The sequence below is a fragment of the Chinchilla lanigera genome, unplaced genomic scaffold, assembly GCF_000276665.1.
Source record: "Chinchilla lanigera isolate Chin_1 unplaced genomic scaffold, ChiLan1.0 scaffold00111, whole genome shotgun sequence".
Lineage (NCBI taxonomy): Eukaryota > Metazoa > Chordata > Mammalia > Rodentia > Chinchillidae > Chinchilla > Chinchilla lanigera.
The window spans coordinates 4107558-4120716 of record NW_004955512.1 but is presented as its reverse complement, the minus strand read 5'-3'; the positions used below and the strand labels follow the sequence as shown (position 1 = coordinate 4120716).

At 40.5% G+C, this 13159-nt stretch overlaps 1 protein-coding gene and 1 pseudogene across 1 annotated transcript in view; one reads left to right on the top strand and one right to left on the bottom strand.

The window, feature by feature from the left end:
- Positions 1-3209: 3209 nt before the first annotated feature.
- On the top strand, positions 3210-6846 carry LOC102011791 (annotated as a pseudogene).
- A 982-nt stretch (positions 6847-7828) lies between these two features.
- LOC102011468 (carnosine N-methyltransferase) overlaps positions 7829-13159 on the bottom strand; it is a gene marked incomplete at its 5' end in the record, with an annotated part of 68781 nt that continues 63450 nt past the window's right edge. Inside the window, 1 exon segment of the mRNA XM_013506528.1 lies at positions 7829-9407. Within this exon segment, the coding sequence (XP_013361982.1) occupies positions 9249-9407 (159 nt within the window).

Genomic DNA, 13159 nt, shown 5'->3' with positions numbered 1-13159 from the left:
CAGATTTAATGTTTTGGTCTTAATATTTAGATCTTTCATCCCTTTCAACTTTAGTTTAGTGCATTGTGAAAGATATGGGTCCAATTTTAATCTTTGGCATGTGCAAAGCCAGTTTTTCCAGCACCATTTATTAAAGAGGCTAGCTTTCTTCCAGTAAATGTGTTTGGCTTCTTTGTCAAAGATAAGGTGGCAGTTGTTTCTGCATCTTCTAATATCTTCTATTGCTCTTCAGGACTGGTTTTTTGTTTGTTTGTTTGTTTTACCATGCTGTTTTTAGCACAGTAGCTTTGTAGTAAAATTTCAGTCTGGGATTGTGATACTCCTTGCCTTTGTTGCCCAGAATTGCCTTTGCTATTCTAAGTCTCTTCAGATTCCAAATAATTTTTTTTCTCTATTTCTGTGAGATATGCTGTTGGAATTTTGATTGGAATTGCATTAAATCTGTATAACAGTTTTGGAAGTATGGTCATTTTCACTATATTGGTGCTTTCCACCCAAGAACAAGGGATATCCTTCCATTTTCTGGTATCTGCTTCATTCAGTCTCTTTATTCAGAGTTTACAGCAATGAATGTCTATACAAAAAAATAAGAAAAATCTAAAACAAAAAAAAAGTTGCCCTCAAGGAAGCAGGAAAACAAGAATAGACTAGAACCAAAATTAGAAGGAAGGAAATCCGCATTGTTTCTCTTGGGTGAGAAACTCAGAGGGTAAATAAGGAGTACAAGAAGATAGATACTGGGCAATAGGAAGAGCATGTTCACGTGGGAAGGGGAGGGAGGGGAGGGAAAAAGAGACTACAAGGAAAAAATGAAACAAAGCTTCTGTAAGTGGGAGGGGAAGAAGGGTTGAGAAGGGGGAGGACCAGGGGGAGAAAGAAGAATCAAGATATATTATGTACAGGTACATGTTGTCTGCAATGAATACGTATAACAAATATGTACAAATAAAAAAACTAAAGTTAAAAAAAAAATTTTTAAAAGAAGGCAACATAAAAAAAATAAAGGCCAGAGCAGTACTGAGGTGCAGTGATGCACACCTGTAGTTGCAGGTACTCAGGACCTGAGATGGGAGGCATTGGAGCCCGGGAGTTCCAAGCGGAGCCAGGCCACATATCGAGACCTTATCCCAATCCGTCCATCCAAAACTCAGAGAAGAATTCTACAGATACACGATCAGTGAAATGTGAAAAGACAAAGTGGACAAACCATCCACTAGATTAAGAACAACAGACAGAGAGAAGGCTCAAGTGGGTAAAGTCAGAGGAGAAAGAGGAAGCATTAGAAGCACTATCACTGAGATACAAAAGATCCTAAGAGATTATTACGCAGCAAATCGGAAAACCCAGAAGAAATCAATAAGTTTTCTGGGCACATACAGCTACCAAGAATGAGTTATGAAGAAATAGAAAATCTGAACAACAACAATAACACAATGAGATTCAGTCAGAAATTAAAATCTCCCGTCAAAGAAAAAAACATAAGAATAGATGGCTTCATTGAAAAATCCTACCAAACATTTAAAGAATAATTTTTCAGCAACTATTGCAAAAAACTGGAGATAAGGGAATTCTTCCAAATTCATTGTAAAAGGCCAACATTACCCTGATAGTAAGTCAGACAGGGAAGCAACATCACAGGCCAATACCACCAATGAGCTGATGCACAGATACAAATCCTTAACAAAACATTTGCAAACTGAAGTAAAAAACATTAAAAAGATTACTCATCATGATCAAGTAGGATCATCCCAGAGATACAAGTATGGTTTGACTGACACTAATTAATACATATGATACAGCACATTAATGAAATGAAGAACAAAAATCATGTCATCATTTCAATAGGGCAGAAAAGGCAGTTCTTAATATTGAATTAATATTGTTAAAGTATCCATACCATTCAGAATTATCTACAGATTCAAATACAAAGCAATCTCTATCAAAATACAAATCTACTTTTTAATCTTTTTTTTTTGTCTTTTTGAAACAGGGTTTCTCTGTGCAGTTCAGGTTGGCTTTGAATTCACTTTGTAGTCCAGGCTGACCTCAAACTCACAGTGATCCTCCTGCCTCAGTCTCCTGAATGCTGGGATTACACCAATGACATTCTTCATTAAATAGAAAAAAAAAAAAAAACCTTCCTAAAATCCATATGGAACTGTGCTCATTTCAGCAGCACACATACTAAAATCCATATGTACCCATAAAAGACCTGGATAGCCACTCAATCTTGAGCAAAAAGAACAAAGCTGTAGTTTATTACATGACTTCAGAAATATATTACATAGCCATAGTAACCAAAATGGTATGGTACAGGAATAAAGAAAAACACATAAAACAATGGCAAAATATAGTCCATGAACAACCCACACATTCACAGCCAAGTAATTTTTTTTCAGCCAAATAATTCTGGATAAAGGTGCCAACACATATTGAGGAAAGACTCTGTGTGTGTGTGTGTGTGTGTGTGTGTGTGTATGTGTTGCTGGGGTCTGAATCTAGGGTTCTGCACATGCTCCACATGTCCTTTAATGTTCAGCTATCCTGCAACCCATAACAGTCTTTTTAAATTAATGGTTTTGGGGAAACTGAATGTCTACATGTAGAATGAAAATAGACTTTATTTCTTGCCATATATTAAAAAAAGAACTAAAAAATGGATTAAAGATTAAATGTGAGCAGGGCCAGGCGGTACACACCTCTGATCTCAGCACTCGGTAGGCTGAGGCAGGAAGATCACTCTGAGTTCAAGGCCAGCATGGGTTACATAGTGAGTTCAGGGCTAGCTGCAACTACACAGCAAGACTCTCAGAAAACAAAAAACAAACAAACAAAAGGCTTCAATGCAAGACCCAAAGCTATAAAATTACTAAAAGAAAATAGTCCAGGAGAAATGCTTCATGACAGTGGTGTGAGTAATGACCTTTTGGATATACCCTCAAAAGGAAATGCAAACAAAATAAAAATTGAGGCAGTGTGCGGGCCAACTCGGCACAGAGCCTGGGTGGCCAAGCTCACTAGCTTGCACGGTGTTGGTCCTGTTTTTTTTTTTTTTTTTTTGAGACAGGGTCTCATTATGCAGTTCAAACTGGCCTTGAGCTCACTTTGTAGCCCGGGCTGGTCTCGAACTCGCCATGATCCTCCTGCCTCAGCCTCCTGAGTGCTGGGATTACAGGCGTGTGCCATCACACCTGGCCTTGGTCCTGGATATGAGCCCCGAGCTGAGGACGTGCAGATGGTGGACCAGAACAGCACCGACCCGGGCGCTGAAGCGGATTAAGAAGAAACTCAGTGATTTGGCCCTTGACCCCCCAGTGCCAGGTTCTACAGGTCCAGTCGGGGTTTTACTGGCCGTAAGTACAGGATCTACGGACAGCCCACATCAAGGCAATGTATTCTGATAATTCATTGTCCTAAAGGTTACCCCTTCAAATACCTACGGTTGGGCTGATACATTTCAGCGGCTCAAGCGCCTGCCTGGCAAGCGCAAGGTCCTGAGTCTGATTCCCAATACCGACACACACGCACACACACGCACACGCACACGCACACACAAAAACACCTAAGGTTGTATTGCAGCAAGAATTTGGGGCCCAAATGTTAGTAACCCCAGCACGTGTCTCGACATTCCAAGGTCTCGTGGTCTCCTGCTTCATCTGTTTCTAAAGGTCTTTTATCCATTTGCTCACTGCTATGCGACCCAAACCAGACGACCGGCGGGCGTCAGACTGTACGGATCTATAAAACAGACAAGTACCACAGAATATCTCGAAGAGACTCATGAGTATGCCGTGTGACGCTACCTTAAAACCAGAATAACCTGCAGTATCGTTGGAATAAACTGTAAATCACTGTTTTAAAAAATTCAAAAACTGCTGCACAACAAAGGCAACAATCAACAAAGTGAAGTGACAGCTTATGGAAGGAGAAAATATTTGTAAGCTATAGATCTGAGAAGAAATACCTCAAATTTATAAGGAACTGAAATAACACAGGAGCAAAAAATAAAACAAAACAAAAAAACCCTACTTAAAATGTGAACACTGCTGGTGGGGATGAAATTAGTGTAGCCACCACGGAAAAGAGAGCAGGACTTGTCTTCAAAACTCAAAATATGCATCTGGAATGAACAGACACTTCTCAGACGAAAAACTATAAGCAGCAAATATATGAAAAAATGTTCAGCTGGGCATGGTGGCACATGTCTGTAATCCCAGCTCTCGGGAGGCTGAGGCAGGAGGATCACCATGAGTTCAAGACCAGCCTAAAGTAGACAGCAAGATCCTGTCTCAAAAACCTAAAAAAAAGTTAAAATATCCATTTATATACAACAGCCAGGATATAGAATCAACCCATGCGTCTAGCAACAGATGAAGAAAATGCACCATACATATGTAATGGAATTCAACTCAGCAATAAAAAAAAAAAAGAATGAAAATAAAATCCTACCATTTGTGCCATGGATGAGCCTGAAAATCATTACATTAGGGAAGTAAGTCAGGCACAGAAAGGCAAGCATCATACGACCTCACTTGTGGAATTGAAAAATACTGATCTTGCATGAGTAGACGGGTGGGGAGAAAAGGATGGAGCAATGTTGGTCAAAGGACATATAAGTAAGTCGGGCGTGTTGGTGCACACCTATAATCCCAGCATTGGGAGGCTGAGGCAGGAGGATCATTAGGAGTTTGAGACCAGCCTGGGCTACAAAGTGAGCTCAAGGTCAATCTGAATTGCATAGTGGGACTGTCTCAAAAAGAAGAAAAAAAAGGGATACATAATTAGACATTTAAAAATATATCCAGAATTGGAAAATAGAAAACAGCCGCTATTGTCTGAGGCCAAGGAGCAGGGCTGAGGGGTATGGGAAATGGCTACTAATGGTTTTCTTTTTCATGTGATGAAAATGCTCAGAATTGGGATGGCCATACAACACCACTTTAACTGGGTGAAGCGTAGGATACCCAGACCATCTGACATTCAAACTGCTACAATGGCACACAGGAGTGAGACACAAAAGCACCTTCACCCCATCTCATTATCCTCAGAAATCTCAAATCCTTTTCCCACAGATAACCACTATCCATCCTTTGTTCTCTTTTTTTTAATTAATGTTTTTAATGAAGTGAAATCAGTGTTCAGAGAGGCTGGTTTGTCTTCTTCTGCTCCTTCAAATTACACTTAGGCATCTGTGTGCAGTTTTAAATTCTTTTTTGTTGTTGTTGTTTTTTGTTTTTCTCTGGTACCGGGAACCGAACTCACGACCTTGCGCTTGCCAGGCAGGCGCTTTTGCCGCTGAGCTAAATCCCCAGCCCTGTGTGCAGTTTTAATGAGTTCACATCATGTATCACTCTGAAGTTTCTCTTACATCTGCCATCTATTTCTTAAGCTCTTCCTCGCCTGTACGGACAGACTTCTCTTATTGCAGACGTTGCACAGAATTCCACGCTAGGGACGTGTCCTGTCTTCATCCAGCATTTAGATGGTCCCCAACACTTTACTATATGCTCTCATGGCAACAGACCTTCTGTAGACACACCTTTGGGCAAAGGCCCATAGCCATGCATGCTACATTCATAAGAGATTACTGGCGTGACGTTCCTACCAACCGACAGCAATGCCTGCTTGCTAAGGTGTATCACGCATTACGTGCCAGGCACTGTTTTGGAAACTCCCTAAGGTAAGGTTACTAGGAATATTTCGCCTTTGAATGCTCCCTACTTGCTGGGTAGCTATCATCTCTCTTTTCCCTTTTCTCCACCTTCAAATAAACCGACTTCTCTCGGTTTAAATTCAGCTGATTTCTTTACTGACACTGGGTTTGATTGCTGGGAGCTGTGTTTTCCAGCAGAGCAGCAGTTTATAGTACCTGGATAAAGATGGGAATGAGAAAAGCGGGTGTACAGCTAAGCAGACTGCGTTTGAGGAAAACCCACGCTGTAAGGAAATAAGAGAAGCCAACAGCAGAAAGCACCACATCACATGTACCAAGACTGCACCTCCTCAAGGGAACTCAGAGTGGACTTCCAGAAGCTGATGGTAGACTCTCAAAGGAAAGACAGGCCGAGCAGAAGCGCTCCACAGAGCAGACAGCGGACCAGTGATTGGCTGCAGGGAAATAGGAAGGGGCTATTTCCTGTCGCAAAAATGCTGCAGCGTATCTCTGGGAAGCCATAAAGCTGACATAGTGTGAGCAGGCTCACTTGTCCCTGGAACTGCAGGGCAGCCACGTGGACTCGCTCCTCCTCCTCCAGGAGCACCGGGAAAGGGTGAAGTGTGAGGGACACAGCTGCCCATCTCTGGGCATCTCACAAGCCCTCTGAGACGACATGCGGCCAGAACTCCCTTCTTGCTCAGCAGCACAGCCCTTCCACAGAAACGCCTCCTGAAATCCAGGGGGTTTTGACAGGGCTCCAGACACACTGCCGTATTTACTTCGGTGAAAGAGTGAGTCTGTGGAGCCATATATTGAATGCAAAGCCCCAAAAGATGACAAAACAATGACCGAGGAACTGCAGATCTGAAGGGGCATGTGGAGTTCCTTGTGGTTGAGAAAGAAAGATTCAGGAAAGAAAATGAACAAGGAAGGGCTGAAAAAGCCAAATTCCTAAAAGGTTCAATAGAAAAGGAGTGGGATACGGATGCTGATTTTGTAGAATCGTCAGTGGGGGAGCTTGCCACCATTCAGAAAATGCTGCAGCCTCTTCAGCCTGGCAGAAGCTTGCAGCGAAGACCAGGAAAGCTAAGGACATTCCAATACCCTACCTTCCTCCCTGGGATTTTCTGTCTCCAGGAACTTCTACTTACGGTGCTGAGGACAGACTGAAAGGATTTATGAGTAATTGAAATGGAAGGCGAGTAGAGGTCAGAAGAAAGACTACAGTAACAGTTAAGCCAGAAAAGAAAAAAAGGGACAGCCATACGTAAGGGCAGTCCTGGAATTGTCGGCATGTGGCTTCTGTGGGAGAGAGGCACTGCCCGGAAGTGGGGACAGTCACTCTAAGTGCACAGCGGATCTGATTCTCCAGCACAGCTAATGATCCGGACTTGGCAGACATAGCTCAGACGCTGACTTTTTCCTCTGACACACCAAATGGCCACCTGGAATATCTTCAAGCAATGACTGTTTTGTATCTTCAGGGTTTAAATGTATTCAAGTACGTTAGGTGTAATTAATCTACAATGCCATAAATGGTAATGCAAAACCTAAATACAGTGGCCTGAGGGACTGCCTTGTATCTGAAATATGCTCTATTGTGCACTGACTATATGCATCTTGTTACGCACATTTTGTTTTAAAAAAGTGTGGCCAAGCATGGTAGCACACACCTATAATCCCAGCCCTCAGGAGGCTGAGGCAAGAAGATCATTGTGAGTTTGAGGGCAGCCTGGGCTACCTAGCAAGCTAAAGGCCAGTCCAGACTACATAGAGAGATCCTGTCTCAAAAAAAAAATGTTGTGTAAGACGCACACCTTTCTAGATGAACCTGTATGTGCCACATCCGCACTCCTCATAACATAATAACCGCAAGAGTATTAGGAGAAATACAATTTCCATTTTATGAAGGAATCAAATTGTTATGCTTTTTAAACCAGTGTACACAGTTTACCAGGGTGCTTAAGTTCTGTTATATGATGCATCATCTAAAAATACCAAGCAAGTGTCTCTTGCTCTTAGTGATGCACGAGCGGAAGTAATGATAGCTGGCAGTATTTGAGTGTAAATCAATAAAGTAAGTATGTTTAGAAAAACAAGGTAAGGTTATGAGAATCAAGTAAGATGATGTGCGTAATTAGAATGCTGCTTGACAAGAAACGTAAGTCTCTCTGAGGTAGATACTATTTATTACTTCTCATTTTGCAGGTAAGAAATCTGAGGTTTACAGATGAAAATAACTTGCTTGTTACATAGGTAAGAAGTGGCAGTATATATGCCTTTGAGTCTTGTCTACCACAATATTTCCTTCAGTTCTCTTACTAATCTTAACTCACACTTAAATCTTGTGTTACATACAAAAAAGTGTTTTTTTCTCATTGGCATTTACCATCTTTTCTGAATTTTGGATTTAATGTCATTAACAACAAATACACAAGTAGGGACAAGTTACTCAAATAGAAAACCAACATTCATGGTGCAGTACAAAAATTAACACAGTCATAATACTAGACATAACTCAAACACAAATTGCCTATTTTTTAACAATAAAATAGTAACAGCAACAAAATAACTTAGTTGTAACAAAGCTATCAAAGGAGCAAAATAAAAACAAAACTAATTAATAGGCATTGCTTCTGCTCATATCAGTTATCTCCTTTAAACAGGAAAAACTACCATCCGTCTAGTGATTCTCAATCCTGTCTGCTTGGTAACGCAATAGAGAAAATGGATGGTGCCTAAAAAAGTGGGTGTATCTAGCGCGCACCTCAGAATAATTGAGCATCTCTCTAGAATCAGGCCCAGGCAAAGACACTAAAGTGCAGTCAGTGTCGAGAACTACAGGTCTAAACTAATAAGCAATAAAACCCATGCCCTCAAAGTACTTCAAAACCAAAAAAACTGGTCACATAATAAATTTCTTTCCTTTTATCTTGGAAAGGGGGAGGGACAGACATTAACAAAATTCTGCTCATTATGCATTTTAGATTGCCCATAGCAGTTTACCAAACATCAAATAATGTGAATTATTTAAACATGCTACTCAAACTGATACTCTACTTTTCATTTACAAAGCTCTTATGAAACAATACTAGCTTTCAGAGAAAATCCTCCACATTTTAGGTTTGCATAGATGTTCAAGTCTGCTTTTTGTTCAACTAAAAAGTCATAAGATGTATTATAAAGTATTCTGTTAACAATTTTATAAAATGATTTTCATATAATGTACCACAAATAAACTTTTTGGTGCAGGAAGGAGGAAGATTTGAGTGTTTTTCACCTATTTCTAAAACTAGTAGAATTCTTTTTTATAACATCAGTGTCTTCAAAATTAGAACCTAAAACAAAACATTTTTCTTTAAAAAGGCATACATAAAATATTCTGCCTACCACTGTACTGTATCACTGACAAATCCCTACAGGAAAGTTCAGTAGTACTACAGGTTTATCTTCAAGACGACCTTTCCTGATTTTTCAGGTTTGGAATGATACCAGGTCAAGTCTGGAAAACAACTTTTTCCTTAAGAAGATGTAAATCCACTTAGCAATGTCTCCTCAAATTCAGTGAGTCCCACTTCTATAGCTCCTTCCATCAGGACTCCATGTCCACCTCAGTCCCTTCACTCTTGTCCTCAAGTTGTGGCTCTGGCAGGCTGTCCTCCCCGATGTCTTCAATGTCGGCCAGGTCAATAGGGGGCAGAGGGTTCCTCCAGTAGTGGAAGGTATTATACTGCCAAAATTCCTCGTTGTGCTTTAGGGAGAAAGGAAAATCATGTTATCAGTGGGAGAGGGAAAGATTTGTTTCCCTTCAGGAAACAAATTTCCTTGCTTCAAAAGCAAACTTAAGTAGACTGCAGTCTTGTATTTTGTATTTTCAACAGGCATATATTTATTTTGCCAAACCAAAATTCTTCATGAACTACATATGTGCATTTCAGTACCTTTGCATTTTTAAAAAGTATTTGTTAATAGCTAAAGTTTAAAAGATAAATTTCCTCCAATAACATCTATTCCCAAAATTTTCTAACTTTTTACCCAAAGAAAATATATGAAAAATTGGGCTGGGGATATAGCTCAGCAGCATAAGCACTTGCCTGGCAAGCCTGAGGTCATGAGTTCGATTACCAGTACAAAAAACAAAAAAATTAAAAACAAAAAAATTTAAAATTTTTTATGTTTAGTAAGGAAAGTAAGAATCTACTTTAAAAATACATACAGGGGCTGGGGATTTATCTCAGCAGCAAAAGCACCTGCCTGGCAAGTGCAAGTGCAAGGTCGTGAGTTCGGTTCCCGGTACCAGAGAAAAACCAAAAAAAAAAAAAAAAAAAAAAAAAAAATACATACACACACTTCCCTTTATAAATTATTTTTGGTCATTTCTACAACATATATTTTAAGAGGTTGACTTTACACAGGCCAAAAAGTTTTGACAAATTTTACTCTAAGGTATTAGAATATAAACACGATGAAGAGCAAGAAAATACTAAATTGATGATGTGATTAGAGATAGAAGTCCATACTAACTTAAACCAATGTATTAAAATTTATCAATCTAAGTGCTGGTCCCTTAAAAAGTCAGCAGCTTAATGTGAATGACCACTAAATCATTTCAAGCAATGATGTTAAAAATTTATATACTACTCTGCCATAAAGGAGGATAAACTTGAGACCATAATGTTAAATCAGACACACAAGGCTGTCACATGGTTTCTCTTTGATGAGAAACTTACTATATATAAATAAAGCACAAAATAAGATAGATAATAGGAGAAAAAACTGGCCCACTTAGGAGACAGATCTTTTGCAAAAGGGAAGGGGACTAAGATGAAAGGGATGGAAGGGGAGGAAAGGGGGTGAAGAAAGAATTAAGTTGTGGTATGTACACGAACCAACTCCCCACAAGAAGTGTAATCATTATGTACTGCAAAAATGCTTATAAGAACATAAAAATTGAAAAATATTGGCATAGAATTTCAAGCACCTACAAAGTATCTTGTGCAAAATAAGCAGCACTGAAGTTACACACAGGCTTACAAGGTAATTCTGAACATTAATACCTTTCCTTCTTAGAGCAATAGCCGCATGTACCCTACTACAGTGTGTGCTTCAGTATCTGCTACAGCAGCTCTAACAGAAACAGGAACCACATATAATCTAAACTCTTCTGGTAACCACAGTAAAAACAGGTGAAATCAACCTTAATATCTGATTTGACCTAACAGATCCAAAATATTTCAACATATGGTCAATATTTTTAAAAATCACAATGCCACCTTTTTGTCACACTAGATTCTCAGAATTTGGCATGTGTTTTACACTTCCAGCAGTATCCACACTAGCGCTATTTCAGTACTCTATGGCCACATGTTTACTGCTTACTGTACTGGAAAGCAGAGGGCTACAAACACCTCATTAGGAAGTTCATTCAGTGTCTTAATACAGTATACCTTAATGAATCAAGTCTTTGGAGACCTTCTTACAACTGGATAAAGACGAAATAAGGATAAAAATGTCAATTTAATATGCAAATGGTTAAAACAACGTTCTAGTTCTCTGTCTGGAAAATAAATTATCTACTCATACACACAGACCAAAAAAGATTCTTTCATGATATTAGCAGAAGTTAGTGGCTAAAAGCACGAATTCTGCACCAGACAAGCCTGGGTTTGTAAGATAACTTCATCACCCACCAGCTCTGCTCTTGACCTCACTGTGACAATTAAGGATTAGCATAGTAACTGTGATATTACTAGACACATCTCCAAATTCAGTATGAACCATTACTCTTTTCTTAGTAAAACATTTCTGCTTGCTTTCCGTTAAAAATACCTAACAGTAAGAGCTAGCACTGGCAGAGGAATGCACCAGCATAAAATCACGCTAACGTGCACTCTCCTGGGGTTGCAGAACAGGGAAGTACCATCACTCTGCCCTAGGCTGCACACTTAGTGCAGAAGAGAAGCATCTGCGGCAGTATTTCCTAAACGGTTTGGAAAGGAGTGTGGGGAAGAATTTAAACTGAGTTCAACAAAAATCAGGCATTTACTATATTGAACAGAAAAGGCTTTGTATATCTCCATGATTTTGTTATATCCTGTTTTCCCTTGCTAATTAGCTATAAAACCCTTAAAACAGAAGTTGTGTTTTTGGAGGCAGGAAGGAAAGAGGGTGACTGGTGAGAGAATATCCCTCAGTTTTACAGAAGACAAGGGACTTCAGGAGCAGACCTAACAAAAGGAAGGAATGTGAATCTTCCTGGACCCAGTCACTGACCTAAGGTAAGCTGCTTCTAAAAGATTTCTAAGTAAACAGCTTCTGCCAGTTAAAAACTCTCCTTTGCCTGTCACTTCCATATGTCGCTCTTATCAATCCTGTGACACGGGGTACACAGTACATTCTGGAAGGAAAAACCACCTACATATGGAGGGGTGCCAGAAATAGTCTCGAGGGAGATTTCGAACCACTGTACCAATCTGTATATCCAATAGGTCTAGATGATTATCATTATTTTAAGGAAGTTGATTTTGAGTATTTAAAAGCAATCCGAAGAAAAAAGTATAGATGAGGCCGCTGCCAAAACACCAAGGAAAATTGGGAGCAGAAATATTTACTATTTATATTTTCATCCGAAGATGGCCATCACAGTGAGAAATTAAATTTCTTACTAAAGAAAAAAACCTTTCCCAACTACAAAAGCTCATTATCTTATTAATTTTTAGCATTGGCAAGTAATGTTGAAGGACTTTTTCCAAGGTACTGTAGTTGGTAAGCTGTCAAAAGGCACTTAAAGGGCTGGGGATTTAGTTCAACGGCACAGCGCCTGCCTGGCAAGCGCAAGGTCGTGAGTTCGATTCCCGGTACCGGGGAAAAAGAAAAAAAAGACAACAAAAAATGTTGGACGGAAGCTATGCTGTAGCGGCTGAAGTTTGGTGAATTCTGAGCCCCGCACACTGGTTCTTCCTTGGGAAGTCACTCCCCAACTGGAAATAAGTGCCCTGAATTCCTAAATCTAGTTGAAAGCAGTCGTCACCTAATGGAATAAAGAGGAATTTAAATTGTTCTGTAAGTCCTATTTAAAAAAAGTAAAAGCAACAGATGAAATTAGTATCTTTTACTCTGCTACCCAAATTATTTTTTTTCGAGCCAGGGTCTTTCCGTGGCCCAGGCCGCCGTGAAAGCTGCTGAACCGAGACGAACTTTCTCAGGACGGCGCGGTGCAGAGGGCAGAGCAGGGTCTCCCCGGGATTCTGACACCCGTTTCCCTCGGGGCCTGCTTTCAACAATCGGCTTGCACAGGGCGGGATTTAGCACTGAGTTGAAAACGGGGTTCCCAAAGATACCGGGTCCTCCCTCTCTGCCCCCGCTCCGCGCCCACCCGGGGCTCCTGCCCCGGTGACAAGCGCGGACAGCCGCCCCACGCTGTCGCGGGACAGGACGCCCTGCTCGCCCGACAGAGCCCGCCTCCCGCTCCCGCACGCCAGCCGGCGCGCTCCGGGCCCTCGG